At 48.7% G+C, this 22737-nt stretch overlaps 1 protein-coding gene across 3 annotated transcripts; it reads right to left on the bottom strand.

Annotated features, from left to right (window-relative positions):
• Positions 1–363: 363 nt before the first annotated feature.
• Positions 364–21271, bottom strand: LOC130203616 (inhibitor of nuclear factor kappa-B kinase subunit alpha-like). 3 transcript variants are annotated; one of them, XM_056429944.1, is made up of 22 exons: positions 21152–21271; positions 20610–20730; positions 17372–17466; positions 17130–17247; positions 16919–16988; positions 16729–16817; positions 16490–16579; positions 9916–10040; positions 9707–9814; positions 9486–9621; positions 8651–8845; positions 6854–6956; positions 4740–4863; positions 4513–4664; positions 4341–4402; positions 4126–4235; positions 3756–3805; positions 3563–3668; positions 2984–3131; positions 2750–2886; positions 2134–2233; positions 364–1902 (listed from the first exon to the last, which is right to left on the bottom strand). In XM_056429944.1, the coding sequence occupies exons 2-22, from the start codon at positions 20712–20714 to the stop codon at positions 1837–1839; spliced, it is 2289 nt and encodes a 762-aa protein (XP_056285919.1). In that variant the 5' UTR covers positions 20715–20730; positions 21152–21271; the 3' UTR covers positions 364–1836. The 3 variants fall into 3 exon arrangements, with proteins under 3 accessions (XP_056285919.1, XP_056285921.1, XP_056285920.1); XM_056429946.1 differs by lacking the exons at positions 20610–20730; positions 21152–21271 and adding an exon at positions 17574–17588; XM_056429945.1 differs by lacking the exons at positions 364–1902; positions 2134–2233 and adding an exon at positions 2240–2447.
• Positions 21272–22737: the final 1466 nt, after the last annotated feature.

Below are 22737 nucleotides of genomic sequence, written 5' to 3'. Positions count from 1 at the left end.
GGTTCTGTGAGGTTCTGTCCCGGACACGCAGCTCTTCTCCTTATCGGGTCGTGTTCTGTTTCACAAGAACAAACAAACTGAAACAAACAATCAATAAAAAGATCAAAGAGATTAAAAGACTGAAGCCGTAAAGTTGAGTGTCTTCACAGGAAGAGATACTACAAGAGAAGAAATACTACAAGAGATACTAGAAGAAATACTAGATACAAGAAATACTACAAGAGATACTAGGGATACTACAAGAAATACAAGAAATACTACAAGAGATACTACAAGAAATACTAGAACAATGATTGATTATCAGTTATTGACGATCAGTTCTTGATGAGCAGTTATTGATCACTTGAATAAGGGAACCAGACGTCGGGTCATTTCATTTTATTACCAGACAAACATTTGATCTTTGAAAAGAAAACGACTTAAATACAAACTAAATAAACTTCATAAATACGACCGCAGAACGCTCCCGATCGCTCCGATTGATCGATCGGAACGGTCCCGATCGCTCCGATTGAGCGATCGGCTCCTGGTTCACACCGATTGATCGGTTCCACGGAGACTCCGAGTAGATTTCCGTCTTTGGGTTTCAGACTGTTGGCTTGAAGTTATTTGAGGAAATGGAGATTAAACAATTTATTGATTATGACTCGATTCATCTGATGATTTATTGATTGCGTCATCGTTTCCTGTCAGATTGATTTCTCATGAACGTCATAAACAAATGGTTTGAACCGTTTCTACATCGTGAACAAATGGTTTGAACCGTTTCTACGTCGTGAACAAATGGTTTGAACCGTTTCTACGTCGTGAACAAATGGTTTGAACCGTTTCTACGACGTGAACAAATGGTTTGAACCGTTTCTACGTCGTGAACAAATGGTTTGAACCGTTTCTACGTCGTGAACAAATGGTTTGAACCGTTTCTACGACGTGAACAAATGGTTTGAACAGTTTCTACGTCGTGAACAAATGGTTTGAACCGTTTCTACGACGTGAACAAATGGTTTGAACCGTTTCTACGACGTGAACAAATGGTTTGAACCGTTTCTACGTCATGAATAAATGGTTTGAACCGTTTCTACGACGTGAACAAATTGTTTGAACCGTTTCTATGTCGTGAACAAATGGTTTGAACCGTTTCTACGTCGTGAACAAATGGTTTGAACCGTTTCTACGTCGTGAACAAATGGTTTGAACCGTTTCTACGTCGTGAACAAATTGTTTGAACCGTTTCTACGTCGTGAACAAATGGTTTGAACCGTTTCTACGTCGTGAACAAATGGTTTGAACCGTTTCTACGACGTGAACAAATGGTTTGACCCGTCCAGTGAAACAATCTGTGCTCCTGAACGTTGAGTGAAGGCCGGCCGCGCCCGTCACTGACCTCGTGACCCCAGACTTCTCCCTCATGATACAGAACGGCATCATAAAGTAAAACCATCGTCTACAAAGACTAACCGGACTGAGCCGGCCAACGCATCACACCGATGACGAGGCATCAGCGGTCGAACTGAATCTGAACATTAGCCTGGAAACCGTCTCCGTACACAGAGGACACGTTGGACACCAAAGTGCTGCCCCCCCCGGCCACTTTCTGTTCGTCAGTCAAACTGATTCACATGTTTCAGACCTGGCGTACAGTCGCTCCGTTGTTGTGACGGCGTGATGAAGATCCTCCGATGTTCATGACGGTCGATATTGTGCAGAAAAAGAAAAAGAAGGTAGAGCGTCGGCTTCGCGGTGGCGGGAATTGAACAGGCGGGCGACGCCGTGAGCTCCGAGGGTCATTTTCTAACCGCTGGAGTCTCAGAGTCTTTGGTTCCTGTTCAACGCTCATCACGCATTCCTCTTTTTTAACTTCGTCGTCAGGGTTTCGTATTTGGTCCAGCTCCAGTCCTGGTCCTACACACACACACACACACACACACACACACACACACACACACACACACACACACACACACACACACACACACACACACACACACACACACACACACACACACACACACACACACACACACACACACACACACACACACACACACACAGTGTATAAACTTTAGAAACACGCATCCTTTACAAAGAAGGAAGAGCTTTGAGGCTTTAAAGTCGTGAGACAAGTGAACGCACCGCGATGCTCTTGGTCTGGTCGTCGGTGGCTTCCTGCATCAGGCTGGTCAGCTGACTGAGGTACCGCTCGTTCTCCTGCAGCAGGCGGGGCGCCGCGTCACTACACACACACACACACACAGACCTGAAGTTTACCACCAGCAGCAGGTCACGTGACCTCCTGCACCACACCTGGAGTAACGAACACAACCTAGAGTCCCTGGGGAGTCGGGCCTCTGGTCCGGGGAGGTCGTGTGAGTTCAGGAGTCAGAGGCGTGGCGTCGGTTAACCTCCTGAACCTTGAACACGCCGTCGGGACGGAGACCGACGTTTTCCTTTCAATAAAACATTGTTTATCCAGAAGCTTTCAAAAGATCAGTTTCATCTTCATGGCTTTAAAATGTTTAATAGTTTAATATTGATAGCAGCAGAACATTGTTAACATGTGTGGCAACATGTTGAAGGAATAGATTCCCTTGATTTCTTGTTTCTGTTCAATAAAGACATGTTTTATCATTTTAGGCACCAACGTTGGTCTCTGCTGCCCCCCAGTGGCCAGAGGTCGTCATTACCGACCGAAGTCACTAAAACAGTATTTCTCTTCTTCGTTGGTAACGTGCATGACTGGACGTGTCACCTGTCATTGGGCCCGGGGAGGGAGGTGAGGGGGTGGGGGGAGCTGACTGGCTGAGCCGACTGGGACCACTGGGACACCTGCAGCAGGTTGGAGGCCTCGGGGCTGGCAGCGATGGAGTTACGGGTCAGGTTCTGAGCCTGAGGAGACGAGAGGGTCAGCTGGTGCTCGGAGATGGAGCCCATGAAACACAACAGGCCAGGTGTGTGTGTGTGTGTGTGTGTGTGTGAGACTCACGCAGGCGATCTTCAGCAGGTGCCAGAACTCTCGCTGCCTCTTGATCTGCATCTGCATCACCGTGTTGTCGGCGTCCTTGATGCTCTCCAAGGTTTTCTCAATGCGCGGAAACAAGTCGATGATCTTCTGCTTACTGATGAGGATCTTGCTGCGAGGAGAGGAGGCGCAAACACAGTGAAGAGGAGGCGGAGACACAGTGAAGAGGAGGCGCAAACACAGTGAAGAGGAGGCGCAGACACAGTGAAGAGGAGGCGGAGACAGTGAAGAGGAGGCGGAGACACAGTGAAGAGGAGGCGGAGACACAGTGAAGAGGAGGCGGAGACAGTGAAGAGGAGGCGGAGACACAGTGAAGAGGAGGCGGAGACACAGTGAAGAGGAGGCGGAGACACAGTGAAGAGGAGGAGACACAGTGAAGAGGAGGAGACACTGAAGAGGAGGCGGAGACACAGTGAAGAGGAGGAGACACTGAAGAGGAGGCGGAGACACAGTGAAGAGGAGGCGGAGACACAGTGAAGAGGCGCAAACACAGTGAAGAGGAGGCGGAGACAGTGAAGAGGAGGCGGAGCCAGCGTGTCCTACCTGAGGTGCGTGTACAGGTCTTTGAGGACCTTGTCCTGGTTCTGGACCGTCTGGATGATGGCCTTCACCATCTCAGAGCTGTCGCTGCTCACATCCGCCTCGGGGACTGAGAGACGCTCACAATCAATAATAAATACTAAACTCAACGTTTTTAATCTAGTTTCATTTTCATATCGAGGAACGTGATTCTTACTTTTGCATTTCATCTTCATTTGTTTGTAGAGTTCGATCGCCTTTTCTTCTCTGCAGTAGTCATTAAAAATTATATTTACATACATACATCAAATATATGTTAAAGAAATACATGTTTATAAAATATAAACAAATTAAAAGAAATTATGTATGTAAAAAAACAATATATATATATATAAAAAAATGTATATATAAAAAACAAATATATATATATTTGATATATATTGAAAATATTCTGTATATATATATATTAAAAATATTAATTTATTAAATATATATATATATTTATAAAAAATTAAAATATATATATATATATATAAAAAATGTTTGATATATATATTCTACTAAGTGAATGAATAGTTAACACTCACAGCTGCTCCATCTTGTCTCCTTGCCGTCGAGCGTACGGGCTCCTCTGAAGTTCCACTATCTCAGAGTGCAGAGCCATGATCTCGTCGTCCAGGTGGCTCACCTCTGCCACCTGCAGGACAACCCACGAAGCACGCCTCCATCAAATAGTCTGGTCCTGTCCCAAATGCCCCCCCCCCTTAATAAGGTCGTAAACCCTTAAAGAAACGTGCGTTACCTGAGCGAAGGCGGCAGCTCGCTCCTCGTTCTCCTGCCAGGCTTTCAGCATCTTCTCAGAGGCTGTAAACAAACACACACATCAGCCAAACACCCCCACAGGTGAAGGTTCTCCTCCAGAGGGCCGGCGGCCGCCCACAGGTACATCTAGGTGAAGCTTCTCCTGCACTCACATATGCCGTAGTGCATCTGGTCGCTGTACTTCTCCAGGTCGTACTGGATGCTGCTCTTGAAGAAGTCCAGCTTGGCCTTCAGCTGCTGCGAGAAGCCGAACATGCTGTTCTTACACCTCGTCAGGTTGGTGTTGTAGCGCAGGAGACTGAGCCTGGGGGGGGGGGGCATGAGGGGTGAAGCTCCATCACAGCAGAGCCTCAGTGTGAAGGACACAGCAGACACTCACATGGCCGCCCTCTGGCCCTGGAAGAGCCGGCTGTAGTCGTCCTTCAGCCCACAGATGTAGCTCACCGCCTCCCCCCAGACCTTCTTCAGCAGCGCCAGGGGCAGCTGCGTCTTGGCCTCTTGCACTGAGGGGCAGAAACCAGGGGTCGTAACCATGGTGACCAATGAACAGGGGTCATCCACATGGTGACCAATGAACAGGGGTCGTAACCATGGTAACCAATGAACAGGGGTCGTAACTATGGTGACCAATGAACAGGGTTCATCCACATGGTGACCAATGAACAGGGTTCATCCACATGGTGACCAATGAACAGGGGTCGTAACCATGGTGACCAATGAACAGGGTTCATCCACATGGTGACCAATGAACAGGGGTCATCCACATGGTGACCAATGAACAGGGTTCATCCACATGGTGACCAATGAACAGGGGTCGTAACCATGGTGACCAATGAACAGGGTTCATCCACATGGTGACCAATGAACAGGGGTCGTAACCAATGTTCCCTCTAACTTTTCATGTGTCTGGGCATATACACAAGCTCCCGGAGCACACTGAGGACCACTGTGAGCAACATCAGACGTGCACGCTGTGGCCACACACCAGTATCACACCTGTTCAAAACCTTGGATCATAGCAAGTTACATGGCTTATTAAAAGAATCAAATTACAGCAGCAATTTTCATTAGTTTACTTTTAATATAAGCGATTTGGCCCACTTAAGATGAAAAAGACAAACATCTTGTTGTTCATGAGATGTATCGTATGTTATATATGCGAGAGTCCTGCTTTGGCCTGGCTGTGGTCCAGTTGTGGCCTGGCTGAGGGTTCTGTTCTGGAACAAATGAGACATATACACCTTTCAGACTTCACATTTTGTTCACATTAAAACATTCACATTTTGCTCAATGACATGTGCTGTCGCTCTTTGTCTGTAAAATATCTAATTACAGTTTTTTTATTAGCATTTCTACTACTCATAAATTATCTAGTAGTAACAGCATTTAATGATTAATATCCAAAAATAAAAAATCTGAATAAATGTCACTAGAATATGCACACATTTTGACTTAAATGTTACCTTATTGTTCACGTCTGTCCTTCTCACTTCTCCAACGGTTGTCCACGTTGTCCAGGTTGATGCTTCGTCTGCTTCTTGCTTTGACTTTATGTGCATCAGCTGGTCCAAATGTGCCACTTCAAGGACTCACATACTTTGCCATGTGATTGTGGATTTGTTGAACTGACAGCATTGATGCATTCATTTTCATGGCAAGTAAAATATTGTCAATGAGAACTTTAACTTGGGGTCAGATTTTGTTTTGATTGACAGCTCGTTCCTTTTCTCTCTGTCGTTTGCCGTCTCCCGCAATAATGAACCAACCCCCTGTCCCACCTTGAGTCTTCGGACAATTCCAACAGCTTTCAAATGACTTTTCTGCTGAATGTGACGCTTGAGTCCAACTCCCATTCAGTCCACAATGTTACCGCTGAAAGCTCATTTGCTACTTTGGCTTCGCTGCATGTTTTGCAGAGTAGATCTTTCTCACTCGAAAAAGAAAAAATCTCCCCCAGTTTCACCGCTTGTTCTTCTATTTGCACATCCTCCGACAGCCATTCCATCCTAAAAGAACCGCATTTCTTTTTTACTTTGGCTTGGTGAGTGGATGTGTTGCTGGCGTTGCATCTCATAACTCCGCCGTGTTGTTGTTAGCTAGCTAACCTGCATGGTGCGTATGGGCAGGGCACTATCAATGCTCTGATTGGCTGCGGAGCGTAAGTAAACCGGATCGTATCATTGGCTGGACACCTGTCACTCACTGTTACATTGACAAATGGTACACAAAACACATTATTGGTCTAATTAATTAGATTAGGTCTAATATTAGATATTAATGAATACGTTTATGGTGAATTTTATTTTATGCGCTGCATAGATTTTCTTGTGCGCTGAGAATGTGCGAGCAGTGAGCGATTGCACAGGCGCGCAGCTTAGAGGGAACATTGGTCGTAACCATGCTGACCAATGAAGAGGGTTCACACACATGCTGACCAATGGGCTTCCAGGACGTTAAACATCACGAGGTCACATGACCTTCAGACCGACCCACCGATGGTGTTGACCTTGTCGGGCAGCTGTCTGGCGCTGAGCGGTCCGGAGTACTTGGTGATGCTCCGGTCGAACAGGTAGACGATGTAGCTGTCCCAGCCTCTCTACACGGGACGAGAGGAGCACCACTCAGCTCTTAAAACACCATCAATGATGCATTCAAGGACCACGGGGAGCGCGCGTCAACAAGAGAAGCTCTGAAACACGTCGCTCACACAGCCGAGTTCTGCTTTATGAGGAGTGTGGAACGGTTATGAAATGACCGGAGGGAGGGAGAGAGGGAGAAAGAGAGAGAGATGGGGGGGAGAGAGGGAGAGAGGGGGGGAGAAGGAGAGAGAGAAGAGAGAGAGAGGGAGAAAGAGAGAGGGGGGAAAGAGAGAGAGGGGAGATAGGGGGGTGGGGAGAAGAGAGGGTGAAGAGAGGGGGAAAGAGAGAAGGGGAGAGAGAAGAGAGAGGGGGGAGATAGGGGCGGGGAGAAGAGAGAGAAGAGAAAGAGAGAGCGGGGGAGAGAGGGAGAAAGAGAGAGGGGAGATAGGGGCGGGGAGAAGAGAGGGAGAGATAGGGCGGGAGAAGAGAAAGAGAGAGAGAGGGGGAGGGAGAGAGAGGGGGGAAGAGAGAGGGGGAGATAGGGGTGGGGAGAAGAGAGGTGAGAGGGGAGAGAGAAGAGAGAGACAGAGGCGGGAGATAGGGGCGGGGAGAAGAGAAAGAGAGAGAGGGGGGGGAGAGGGAGAAAGAGAGGGGGAGAGAGAGGGGAGATAGGGAGAAAGAGAGATGGGGAAAGAGGAGAAAGAGAGAGGGGGAAAGAGAGAAGGGGAGATAGGGGCGGGAGAAGAGAGGTGAAGAGAGGGGAAGAGAGAAGGGAGAGAGGGGGAGATAGGGGGAGAAGAGAGAGAGGGGAGAGAGGAGAAAGAGAGGGGAGATAGGGGGTGGGAGAAGAGAGGGGAGATAGGGGGGAGAGAGAAAGAGAGAGGGGGAGAGAGGAGGAGATAGGGGGTGGGAGAGAGAGAGAGGGGAGAGAGAGAGGAGAGAGGGGAGAGGAGGGAGATAGGGAGGGGGAGAGAGAGAGGAGAGAGAGAGAGAGAGGGAGATAGGGGTGGGGAGAAGAGGGGTGAAGAGAGGCGGGAGAAGAGAAGAGAGAGAGAGGGGGGAGATAGGGGGGTGGGGAGAAGAGAGGGGGGAGATAGGGGCGGGGAAAAGAGAGAGAAGAGAAAGAGAGAGAGTGGGAGAGAGAGATAGATGGGGGGGAGAGAAGGAGAAAGAGAGATATGGAGAAAGAGAGAGGGGGGAAAGAGAGAGAGGGGAGATAGGGAGAAGACACACACACACTTACTGTAAATATTGTGTTGTTTTTTATTGTAAATAGTGTGTACTTGTTGCCCTTGCACATTCCTGCTGAGCATTGCCACTTTCATTTCACTGCACACCCTGTGTGTGTATGTGACAAATAAAACATCTTGAATCTTGAATCTTGAGAGGGTGAAGAGAGGGGGAAAGAGAGAAGGGGAGAGAGAGAGAGAGGGGGGAGATAGGGGCGGGGAGAAGAGAGAGAAGAGAAAGAGAGAGAGGGGGGGAGAGAGGGAGAAAGAGAGAGAGGGGAGATAGGGGGGTGGGGAGAAGAGAGGGGGAGAGAGAGAAGAGAGGCAGAGAGAGGAAAAGAGGGTGAAGAGAGGGGGAGAGAGACAGAAGAGAAAGAGACAGAAAGCCTCCATGTGGACATTACTGTTGCCCTTAAGAAGATGAAGGTTTGTCCCCACAACAGCAACAACAACACCACCAAGCAGGAGGAGGAGGAGCCTACCACCCCGTCCAGGACGCACTGGGCGGCGGGCTTGCGGGGGTCCAGCGACACGCCGGTCTCCTGCAGCAGCTCCTGGTTGGCCACCTCGATGCGCGTCTCGGCCTCCACGCGCTGCTGCAGGCTGTGGAGGCTCTCCTCCGGGGACAGCTGCAGCGAGTGCACCTGGGCCGAGCTCATGTTCAGGACGTGGACCACCTGGGGGCACAGGGGGAGGCTCGGTGCCGCTCGGCATGCTGGGACATCAACATCCACGCAGCAGAAACGTTGAAGCTTCTTTATGCGTTTGTTTAATTTATTAAGAATTCATTTTGTTTATAGACAATATTTCTGCATAAAGATCAGATTATATATATACAAATATATATATATAAATAATATATATACTGTATATACACACACACATTATATAATATATGTATATATAGTAAATATATATATATATATACATATAATATAAGTCCGGCGTAGGAATGTTCTCAGACTGGTGGGATCCAAAAATTATAATAAAAGTGTTGTGAAATCCAATGAGACGAATAACTCAATAAGATAAAAGTAATAATTTGTTTTCTCAAACTAAATATGCTGATGATCCATATCGAGTTCAGCCTTTTAGAATCAACATTTCTCTCCATGAGCAACCGACTAATTTATCACATTTTTACATTAAATCAAGCTTCTTCTTTTATTTTTGTTAAATGACAAACAAAAAAATGCATAACAAGTTAATAGTCAAGAGAAACACATTTGTCTTAATAAAAAAAGCCAAATCACCTCCACAGAGTAAAGTGTGTCCTGTGATGTCATCGCGTTGCCTAGCAACCTTAAAGCTCCTCACCTTCATGCTCAGGATCTTCTCCAGCTCCTCGAAGCATCTGGGCCTCTTGGAGTCGGGCTGCACGGTTCCTCCTCGGTAGCCCTGGTCCCACATCAGCATCAGCTGCAGCAGACTCTCCATGGGGCCCAGCATCGTCCTGAACAACAACAACAACAACAAGGGTAAACAACAGTTCAGGAGGAGACAAGCACGCTGAGCGTTCTGCTCGTGCTCCTCCTGACCGGCTCAGGTTGTTGGGGTACGGGAGGTGGGTGGAGAAGCGGACTTCTCCGTTCAGCTCCTCCACAGCCATGATGTCCTTCGGGCATTTCATCCTCACTTTGCTCGCCCTGTGGAGCAGAAGAGAGACCTCCGTCTTTAGAGTGACCAGAGACCAGAAGAACCAGCAGGAGGTCTTCAGGTGGACTCAGGTGGGCTCAGGTGGACTCACCACTGCACCGGCTGCAGGTTGTGGAGGAACGGCCGGAAACCACAGATGCATTCGAAGATCATGGTGCCGAAGCTCCAGTAGTCCACCGTCACCGTGTAGGGCTTGTTCTCAAAGAGCTCGGGGGCCTGCAGAGGACAGGGGACGCAGTTCAACGTCGCACAAGTGAAGAGGACAGGGGACGCAGTTCAACGTCGCACAAGTGAAGAGGACAGGGGACGCAGTTCAACGTCACACATGTGATGAGGACAGGGGACGCAGTTCAACGTCGCACAAGTGATGAGGACAGGGGACACAGTTCAACGTCGCACAAGTGAAGAGGACAGGGGACGCAGTTCAACGTCGCACAAGTGAAGAGGACAGGGGACGCAGTTCAACGTCACACATGTGATGAGGACAGGGGACGCAGTTCAACGTTACACATGTGATGAGGACAGGGGACGCAGTTCAACGTCGCACAAGTGAAGAGGACAGGGGACACAGTTCAACGTGACACAAGTGAAGAGGACAGGGGACGCAGTTCAACGTTACACATGTGATGAGGACAGGGGACGCAGTTCAACGTGACACAAGTGATGAGGACAGGGGACGCAGTTCAACGTGACACAAGTGAAGAGGACAGGGGACGCAGTTCAACGTGACACAAGTGAAGAGGACAGGGGACGCAGTTCAACGTGACACAAGTGAAGAGGACAGGGGACGCAGTTCAACGTGACACAAGTGAAGAGGACAGGGGACACAGTTCAACGTGACACAAGTGAAGAGGACAGGGGACACAGTTCAACGTGACACAAGTGAAGAGGACAGGGGACGCAGTTCAACGTCACACAAGTGAAGAGGACAGGGGACGCAGTTCAACGTGACACAAGTGAAGAGGACAGGGGACACAGTTCAACGTGACACAAGTGAAGAGGACAGGGGACACAGTTCAACGTTACACAAGTGAAGAGGACAGGGGACGCAGTTCAACGTGACACAAGTGAAGAGGACAGGGGACACAGTTCAACGTCACACAAGTGAAGAGGACAGGGGACACAGTTCAACGTGACACAAGTGAAGAGGACAGGGGACACAGTTCAACGTGACACAAGTGAAGAGGACAGGGGACACAGTTCAACGTGACACAAGTGAAGAGGACAGGGGACACAGTTCAACGTGACACAAGTGAAGAGGACAGGGGACACAGTTCAACGTGACACAAGTGAAGAGGACAGGGGACGCAGTTCAACGTCACACAAGTGAAGAGGACAGGGGACACAGTTCAACGTGACACAAGTGAAGAGGACAGGGGACACAGTTCAACGTGACACAAGTGAAGAGGACAGGGGACACAGTTCAACGTGACACAAGTGAAGAGGACAGGGGACCAGCATGTTAGATGTGCCACCAGGGGAGATAAAACATTAGACAAGGTATATTCTAACATCAAGCTGGGCTATAGAGCCAGAGCATTAGCACACCTAGGCCAGTCAGACCATGTGTCCCTACTCCTAATCCCATCCTACACCTCCATCAGAAAAAGGGTTCCCACCACATCAAAGACAGTTAAAACCTGGCCTGAAGGTGCCACTCCACAGTTGCAAGACTGCTTTGAGTCCACCGACTGGGGGGTCTTCGAGCACGAGGACCTGGAACAGTACACTTCAGCGGTCCTGGGTTACATCAAGCACTGCATAGACTCCGTCACCGTGGACAAGCGTATCCGGGTACATCCCAACACGGCCGTGGATGACGGGAGAGGTGCAGCGTCTGCTCCGAGAGAGAACACCGCCTTCAGCTCCGCAGATGGGGAGCTATACAGCACGGCCAGAGCCGACCTGAAGCGGGGGATCAGAAGGGCCAAGGCGGACTACAAGGCGAAGATTGAGGACTGCTTCCAGAGTAACGACTCCAGGCAGGTGTGGCAGGGGGTCCAACACATGACAAACTACAGACCCAGCCACCCCTCGGCCGACGGGGCGACCCTCAGTTGGTGGAAGAGCTGAACTCCTTCTACGCCCGCTACGAGGTGGGACCAACGGAAGCAGCCACACCACATCCACCAGCCCACAGCAGCCTCATCCTCACGCAACACGAAGTGAGACGCACGCTGAAGGCCGTGAACCCGAGGAAAGCAGCAGGGCCGGACGGCGTCTCGGGACGGGTGTTGAGAGACTGCGCCGACCAGCTGGCGGGGTCTTCACCAAGATCTTCAACCAGTCCCTGTCCCAGGCCACCGTCCCATCCTGCCTGAAAACCTCCACAATCATCCCGGTGCCAAAAAAAAAAAAAAACCATCAGCTGCTTAAACGACTACCGTCCAGTGGCACTCACCCCCATCCCCATGAAGTGCTTCGAGAAGCTGGTTCGTTCCCACATCATCTCATCCCTTCCGCCTGCCTGGACCGTCACCAGTTTGCATACAGAGCAAACAGGTCCACGGATGACGCCATCGCCACAGCTCTCCACTCTGCCCTGTCTCACCTGGAGGGGGGGGGGAGCTACGCACGGCTGCTCTTCATGGACTTCTGCTCGGCATTTAACACCATCCTTCCTGACAGACTGGTGACAAAACTGTCAGACCTGGGATTATCACACTCTACCTGCCGCTGGATTAAGGACTTCCTGTCTGACCGCCCCAGAGGGTGAGGATAGGTCCCCACACCTCCACGGCCCTCAGCCTCAGCACCGGGTCCCCCAGGGCTGCGTGCTGAGCCCCTACTTACTCCCTCTACACTAATGACTTCACCGCCCACCCCAGCAACTCCATCATAAAGTTTGCTGACGACACCACTGTGGTGGGCTGCATCTCCGGGTGACGAGACGCTGCATCATGACGAGGTGGAGCAGCTGTCTGTGTTGTGCAAAGCGAACAACCTGCAGCTGAACAAGCTCAAAACCCAGGAGATGATCATCGATTACAGAAGGAAGAAAACTGTCATCCAGCCCCTGTACATTGACGGGACTGTGTGGAGAGAGTCTCGGTCTTCAGATTCCTGGGCTCACCTGGCTGAGGACCTGTCCTGGAGAACCAACACCACGGCGATCGTCAAGAAGGCACAGCAGAGACTCTACTTCCTGAGAATACTCAGGAATTACCACCTCAGACAGGATCTGCTTGTGTCCTTCTACCGCTGCTCCGTGGAGAGCGCCGTCACCTATTGCATCTGCGTGTGGTTCCTCAGCTGCACAGCCGCAGAGAGGAACGCGCTCAGAGGGTCGCCAACTCGGCCCAGAAGATCATCGGGTGCCCCCTCCCCTCCCTGCAAGAACTGTACAGCTCTCGCTGCCTTAAGAAGGCAGTCAAGATCCTCAAGGATCCATCTCACCCGGGCAACGAACACTTTGTACGGCTGCGCTCAGGCAGGCGCTTCAAGACTATGTATACCCGGACCAACAGACTCAAGTTCAGCTTCTTTCCGAGGGCCATAAGCGCACTAAACGCTGCTAAGTTTTTAGAGAGTCAAATGTCGCATCCCCGTTCAATATGAGGAATCGTGCAATAAAAAAACTTAGGTTTACACTAAGAAATATGCCTAGTTTACATACGTAGTTTATTATACTTATTTTTATATTTATATTTACATCCATAGATCTCATTTATACTTATGTATAGTTCCCCTATGTCTATTTATGATTCATTCTGGTTTTTATATTGTCTATTGTCCTATTAGCACCTTGGGATTGCATCTAAATTTCGTTGTTCCTTTGCACAATGACAAATAAAGATCATTCATTCATTCATTCATTCATTCAAGTGAAGAGGACAGGGGACGCAGTTCAACGTTACACAAGTGATGAGGACAGGGGACACAGTTCAACGTAACACATGTGATGAGGACAGGGGACACAGTTCAACGTAACACATGTGATGAGGACAGGGGACGCAGTTCAACGTTACACAAGTGAAGAGGACAGGGGACGCAGTTCAACGTGACACATGTGAAGAGGACAGGGGACGCAGTTCAACGTCACACAAGTGAAGAGGACAGGGGACACAGTTCAACGTTACACAAGTGAAGAGGACAGGGGACACAGTTCAAAGTTACACAAGTGATGAGGACAGGGGACACAGTTCAACGTAACACATGTGATGAGGACAGGGGACGCAGTTCAACGTTACACAAGTGAAGAGGACAGGGGACGCAGTTCAACGTGACACATGTGAAGAGGACAGGGGACGCAGTTCAACGTCACACAAGTGATGAGGACAGGGGACACAGTTCAACGTTACACAAGTGAAGAGGACAGGGGACGCAGTTCAACGTTACACAAGTGATGAGGACAGGGGACGCAGTTCAACGTGACACAAGTGATGAGGACAGGGGACGCAGTTCAACGTGACACAAGTGAAGAGGACAGGGGACGCAGTTCAACGTGACACAAGTGAAGAGGACAGGGGACGCAGTTCAACGTTACACAAGTGATGAGGACAGGGGACGCAGTTCAACGTGACACAAGTGATGAGGACAGGGGACGCAGTTCAACGTAACACATGTGATGAGGACAGGGGACGCAGTTCAACGTTACACAAGTGAAGAGGACAGGGGACGCAGTTCAACGTAACACATGTGATGAGGACAGGGGACACAGTTCAACGTTACACAAGTGAAGAGGACAGGGGACGCAGTTCAACGTGACACAAGTGAAGAGGACAGGGGACGCAGTTCAACGTAACACATGTGATGAGGACAGGGGACACAGTTCAACGTGACACAAGTGATGAGGACAGGGGACACAGTTCAACGTTACACAAGTGATGAGGACAGGGGACACAGTTCAACGTGACACAAGTGATGAGGACAGGGGACACAGTTCAACGTTACACAAGTGATGAGGACAGGGGACACAGTTCAACGTGACACAAGTGAAGAGGACAGGGGACACAGTTCAACGTTACACAAGTGAAGAGGACAGGGGACACAGTTCAACGTGACACATGTGAAGAGGACAGGGGATGCAGTTCAACGTAACACAAGTGAAGAGGACAGGGGACGCAGTTCAACGTGACACAAGTGAAGAGGACAGGGGACGCAGTTCAACGTGACACAAGTGAAGAGGACAGGGGACGCAGTTCAACGTTACACAAGTGAAGAGGACAGGGGACACAGTTCAACGTGACACAAGTGAAGAGGACAGGGGACACAGTTCAACGTTACACAAGTGAAGAGGACAGGGGACGCAGTTCAACGTAACACAAGTGAAGAGGACAGGGGACACAGTTAAACGTGACACAAGTGAAGAGGACAGGGGACGCAGTTCAACGTTACACAAGTGAAGAGGACAGGGGACACAGTTCAACGTAACACATGTGAAGAGGACAGGGGACGCAGTTCAACGTGACACAAGTGATGAGGACAGGGGACGCAGTTCAACGTGACACAAGTGATGAGGACAGGGGACACAGTTCAACGTAACACATGTGATGAGGACAGGGGACGCAGTTCAACGTGACACAAGTGAAGAGGACAGGGGACGCAGTTCAACGTTACACAAGTGATGAGGACAGGGGACGCAGTTCAACGTGACACAAGTGAAGAGGACAGGGGACGCAGTTCAACGTAACACATGTGATGAGGACAGGGGACGCAGTTCAACGTGACACAAGTGAAGAGGACAGGGGACACAGTTCAACGTAACACATGTGATGAGGACAGGGGACACAGTTCAACGTGACACAAGTGAAGAGGACAGGGGACGCAGTTCAACGTGACACAAGTGAAGAGGACAGGGGACACAGTTCAACGTTACACAAGTGATGAGGACAGGGGACGCAGTTCAACGTGACACAAGTGAAGAGGACAGGGGACACAGTTCAACGTAACACATGTGAAGAGGACAGGGGACACAGTTCAACGTTACACAAGTGATGAGGACAGGGGACACAGTTCAACGTGACACAAGTGATGAGGACAGGGGACACAGTTCAACGTTACACAAGTGATGAGGACAGGGGACGCAGTTCAACGTGACACAAGTGATGAGGACAGGGGACACAGTTCAACGTGACACAAGTGAAGAGGACAGGGGACGCAGTTCAATGTCGCACAAGTGAAGAGGACAGAGGACGCAGTTCAACGTAACACATGTGAAGAGGACAGGGGACACAGTTCAACGTTACACAAGTGATGAGGACAGGGGACACAGTTCAACGTGACACAAGTGATGAGGACAGGGGACACAGTTCAACGTTACACAAGTGATGAGGACAGGGGACGCAGTTCAACGTGACACAAGTGATGAGGACAGGGGACACAGTTCAACGTGACACAAGTGAAGAGGACAGGGGACACAGTTCAACGTCGCACAAGTGAAGAGGACAGAGGACGCAGTTCAACGTGACACAAGTGAAGAGGACAGGGGACACAGTTCAACGTCGCACAAGTGAAGAGGACAGAGGACGCAGTTCAACGTGACACAAGTGATGAGGACAGGGGACACAGTTCAACGTGACACAAGTGAAGAGGACAGGGGACACAGTTCAACGTCGCACAAGTGAAGAGGACAGAGGACGCAGTTCAACGTGACACAAGTGAAGAGGACAGAGGACGCAGTTCAACGTGACACAAGGTTCTACATCTGGAAGGAAGGAGCTCACCAGGTACTGGAGCGTGCCGACGAAGGAGGTGCACAGGCTGCCCTGGTCCAGGTCCTTAGCGTAGCCCAGGTCTATGATCTTATGCACCAGCTGCAGGAGGAGAACAGAACACGTTGAGGCCGGTTCTTCTCCAGGGGGAACCCAACGGAACACGTTGAGGCCGGTTCTTCTCCAGGGGGAACCCAACAGAACACGTTGAGGCCGGTTCTTCTCCAGGGGGAACAGAACCGTCTCCTAACCTTCCCGTTGATGTCCTGCAGCACGATGTTCTCCGGCTTCAGGTCTCTGTGGATGATCTTGTTCTGGTGAAGATACTGGATCCCAGATCCTGGAGCAGGAAACACACAAATACTACTACTACCACTACCAATAATAATAATAATATCTAATAACAATAATAATAATGATAATAGGGAACCGGAGACGTACCGACGTCGTTGAGTAAGGACAGCACTTCGCTCTCCTTCAGCCCGCAGCAGTTTTCAGGTTTGCTGAGCATCTGGAACGAGAAGAAGTTCCGTCACACCTGAAGCTTCAGGAGCGACGTCCCATGATGCACCAGGGTTTTATCAGGGCGCTTTGACTTCCTGCGACTGGCCGTCGACATGACGGACAGGTGAACCAGGTGAGGCGTGCTCACCTTCCTCAGGTCTCCTCTGGAGCAGTACTCCATGGCCAGCAGGGGGAGGTCGTTCAGGGCGATGTGCCTCATCTCTTCGGGGACGTCTCTGGCCGACACCACGTTGATGTGGTTCAACCTGAGGGGGCGGAGTCAATGGGACATGCAGCCGTCAGCCAATGGAAGTCATCGTCAGAGTGAATATGTATCAATATGCTAATGAGCGTCAGGTGAACAGCGTCGGTTCAAGAAAGAAGTCAAACTTTTTCATGATCTGGATTTCTCGGCTCCATCGGTCCTTGTTCCTCGGAGTGAGCTCCAGACAACACATCTTCAGGGCCAGCTTCTCCCCGGTGTCCTACAGGTTATACACAGGTACAGGTAAACATCTACACTCACGTGGTGCTGGTACAGGTAAACATCTACACTCACATGGTGCTGGTACAGGTAAACATCTACACTCACATGATGCTGGTACAGGTAAACATCTACACTCACATGATGCTGGTACAGGTAAACATCTACACTCACGTGGTGCTGGTACAGGTAAACATCTACACTCACGTGGTGCTGGTACAGGTAAACATCTACACTCACGTGGTGCTGGTACAGGTAAACATCTACACTCACATGATGCTGGTACAGGTAAACATCTACACTCACGTGGTGCTGGTACAGGTAAACATCTACACTCACGTGGTGCTGGTACAGGTAAACATCTACACTCACGTGGTGCTGGTACAGGTAAACATCTACACTCACATGATGCTGGTACAGGTAAACATCTACACTCACGTGGTGCTGGTACAGGTAAACATCTACACTCACGTGATGCTGGTACAGGTAAACATCTACACTCACATGATGCTGGTACAGGTAAACATCTACACTCACATGATGCTGGTACAGGTAAACATCTACACTCACGTGGTGCTGGTACAGGTAAACATCTACACTCACATGATGCTGGTACAGGTAAACATCTACACTCACATGATGCTGGTACAGGTAAACATCTACACTCACATGATGCTGGTACAGGTAAACATCTACACTCACGTGGTGCTGGTACAGGTAAACATCTACACTCACATGATGCTGGTACAGGTAAACATCTACACTCACATGATGCTGGTACAGGTAAACATCTACACTCACGTGGTGCTGGTACAGGTAAACATCTACACTCACATGGTGCTGGTACAGGTAAACATCTACACTCACGTGGTGCTGGTACAGGTAAACATCTACACTCACGTGGTGCTGGTACAGGTAAACATCTACACTCACATGATGCTGGTACAGGTAAACATCTACACTCACATGATGCTGGTACAGGTAAACATCTACACTCACGTGGTGCTGGTACAGGTAAACATCTACACTCACATGGTGCTGGTACAGGTAAACATCTACACTCACATGGTGCTGGTACAGGTAAACATCTACACTCACATGATGCTGGTACAGGTAAACATCTACACTCACATGGTGCTGGTACAGGTAAACATCTACACTCACGTGGTGCTGGTACAGGTAAACATCTACACTCACATGGTGCTGGTACAGGTAAACATCTACACTCACATGGTGCTGATACAGGTAAACAACTACACTCACATGATGCTGGTACAGGTAAACATCTACACTCACATGATGCTGATACAGGTAAACATCTACACTCACATGATGCTGATACAGGTAAACATCTACACTCACATGATGCTGGTACAGGTAAACATCTACACTCACATGATGCTGATACAGGTAAACATCTACACTCACGTGGTGCTGGTACAGGTAAACATCTACACTCACATGGTGCTGATACAGGTAAACATCTACACTCACATGATGCTGGTACAGGTAAACATCTACACTCACATGGTGCTGGTACAGGTAAACATCTACACTCACATGGTGCTGGTACAGGTAAACATCTACACTCACATGGTGCTGGTACAGGTAAACATCTACACTCACATGATGCTGATACAGGTAAACATCTACACTCACGTGGTGCTGGTACAGGTAAACATCTACACTCACATGATGCTGGTACAGGTAAACATCTACACTCACATGGTGCTGGTACAGGTAAACATCTACACTCACATGGTGCTGGTACAGGTAAACATCTACACTCACATGGTGCTGGTACAGGTAAACATCTACACTCACATGGTGCTGGTACAGGTAAACAACTACACTCACATGGTGCTGGTACAGGTAAACATCTACACTCACGTGGTGCTGGTACAGGTAAACATCTACACTCACATGGTGCTGGTACAGGTAAACATCTACACTCACGTGGTGCTGGTACAGGTAAACATCTACACTCACATGGTGCTGATACAGGTAAACATCTACACTCACATGATGCTGGTACAGGTAAACATCTACACTCACATGGTGCTGGTACAGGTAAACATCTACACTCACATGGTGCTGGTACAGGTAAACATCTACACTCACATGATGCTGGTACAGGTAAACATCTACACTCACGTGGTGCTGGTACAGGTAAACATCTACACTCACGTGATGCTGGTACAGGTAAACAACTACACTCACATGGTGCTGGTACAGGTAAACATCTACACTCACATGGTGCTGATACAGGTAAACATCTACACTCACGTGATGCTGGTACAGGTAAACATCTACACTCACATGGTGCTGGTACAGGTAAACATCTACACTCACGTGATGCTGGTACAGGTAAACATCTACACTCACATGGTGCTGGTACAGGTAAACATCTACACTCACATGATGCTGATACAGGTAAACATCTACACTCACATGATGCTGATACAGGTAAACATCTACACTCACATGGTGCTGGTACAGGTAAACATCAACACTCACATGATGCTGGTACAGGTAAACATCTACACTCACATGGTGCTGGTACAGGTAAACATCTACACTCACATGATGCTGATACAGGTAAACATCTACACTCACATGATGCTGGTAAAGGTAAACATCTACACTCACATGATGCTGGTACAGGTAAACATCTACACTCACATGATGCTGGTACAGGTAAACATCTACACTCACGTGGTGCTGATACAGGTAAACATCTACACTCACATGATGCTGGTACAGGTAAACATCTACACTCACATGATGCTGGTACAGGTAAACATCTACACTCACATGGTGCTGATACAGGTAAACAACTACACTCACATGGTGCTGGTACAGGTAAACATCTACACTCACATGATGCTGGTACAGGTAAACATCTACACTCACATGATGCTGGTACAGGTAAACATCTACACTCACATGATGCTGGTACAGGTAAACATCTACACTCACATGGTGCTGGTACAGGTAAACATCTACACTCACATGATGCTGGTACAGGTAAACATCTACACTCACATGATGCTGGTACAGGTAAACATCTACACTCACATGATGCTGGTACAGGTAAACATCTACACTCACATGGTGCTGGTACAGGTAAACATCTACACTCACATGATGCTGGTACAGGTAAACGTGACCGAAGCCTCCCATTCCCAGTCTCTCCTTCAGCTCCCAGTCTCCGCAGTTCTGGTTCTGCCTGAACGGAGGTTTCTCCATGTCGTCGTCAGCTGAACTGGAACAACAGAAACAAAGTTTACATCCCATAATAAGTCACGTGAAGGCATTTCGTATCGGCCACAAACTGGTGGCGACGTTAGCGGGCAAACTAATGGGAAGGACACGGCTACGTCCTGGAACACCTGTCAACTTAACGCCAGCTCACTCGCACATTATAACGACGCCGATGTCGGGACCGCGTTCTGGAACAAGCGACCAGTCCACGTCCGACATCCGGTTCGGACCGCACACCTCAAGAAGCTATTTACCTGTTAAAGTCCACTAAACTTCAACCACCCAACGGCAGCCCCCACCAGACACGTCCCAGGAAATAGATGCCACCGCGCCGGTTAGCGTTACCAACCGACGGCTTGGACGCCCGTCACGTGACGTCTTAAACGGTTGCCCTGGTCGCGAGCGGCCGTCTCGAGACTCACCTCGCGCTCCTAAGTGAGTGTCATGGGCCGGTGGGCCGGTGTAGCTGCGGGCCGTCCGGTTGTTGTCGTCGGTCTCTCAGTGCAACGGAACCAACAGAATGTGTACTTTCCATTCGTGACGCCGCCAGAGTCCCCGGATGTTAAAGTGGGGGCGCGTTCAGGAACACAAACAAATAAGTGCTGCGTTCAAGCGCAACTGTTGTTGACCGATAAAACAACTATAACTATGTACATTTACTCCAGTAAAAGTAAAGAATCCCTTATTTTAGAATATTGTGTTATTGCATTTACAGTTGGGACTCATTTTAACTTATTTGTATTTGTTTTAATATTTCAACCAACGACTCCATTTAAAACAGATAATATATACCTGCGTGTCTCATGGAAGTCACTTGTAATAATTAGGGTCCTCGTCGACTTCGTCGACCTATTGTTTTTCAAAGGATTATTATCCTTTGTCGTGTTCAAACATGGTCTGGCCGCACACCGTACGCCCCAGCAGACTGAAATTCCACAGGCACAAGCAGACTGGCGAACATTTTTAGATTATTGAGTTTTCGTGTTTATTTATAAAACAATGTCTCTCTAGCGCCCCCTAGTGTGTTCGTACCCACGTTTTTTTTTGCCAATGACGGATTGACTTGCAATTTTGCATACAGGTCCGCTTGGACCTGTATGCAAAATTGCCAATGTAACCCCTAAGCTCCGCCTACTTAGATTTTCCGCCATTTTGAATTTTGTAAAAAACTGTTTTTGTGCACATTTCTTCAAAACGCTTGTTCCGATTCATACCAACATTTCTGAGGTCCAAAATTAGTTCAATTCAAAGGAATAATTTTCACAGATTGTTGATATGTAGTCGTTGAGGCCAGATGGTGTTGACTTCTTTGGGACAGGGACCAGGCACGACGTCTTCCACAGCACCGGGACCTCCCCCTGTATATATACACACATATATATATATATATATATATATATATATATATATATATATATATATATATATATATATGATTTGAGTTGTTTGGTTTTAGTAAAAGTTGCAATACTATACACTGTATAGTATACAGTGTATATATATATATATACAGGCACGTGCACAGATAGAGCCCTAGTGGTGCTGAAGCTCCGCCCCTTTGCCCTGGGTGAGTAAAGGGCCCTTTTTGCTGGAGACACATTTTTTTCATTCATCCGTATTTAAGAATAAAAGTTACTCTCTCGGTCATCAAGTCCCCACAAATGTGTTTTAATATCCGACGGGGCATTTATTTGAGTTATTGTGAGAATTTCGCCCCGACCCGCTCCGCGAGGCTCGATGGTGTTTGGAAGGTGCCGGAAGGTGGTCCCGCCCCCCAAAACTCTGATCCAATCAATGCGCTACCCCCCACTTGGAGCGGAGCGCATATTCAAACCCACTTGGAGCGCATTTGGAGCGCATTAACCCACTTGGTTCAACAATTTCAAAGGTACGTAGCTAATATATTTATATTTTTTGGGCCGGCTAATGTTGTGGTAATGTTATTTCAACCTGCTAGCTAGCAGATAGATTATGCTAATCTTAGCTGTGGTAATGTCATTTCTACCTG

The sequence above is a fragment of the Pseudoliparis swirei genome, chromosome 13, assembly GCF_029220125.1.
Source record: "Pseudoliparis swirei isolate HS2019 ecotype Mariana Trench chromosome 13, NWPU_hadal_v1, whole genome shotgun sequence".
NCBI classification, from domain to species: domain Eukaryota; kingdom Metazoa; phylum Chordata; class Actinopteri; order Perciformes; family Liparidae; genus Pseudoliparis; species Pseudoliparis swirei.
The sequence above is the reverse complement of the archived record's forward strand: the minus strand, read 5'-3'. Positions and strand labels throughout refer to the sequence as shown.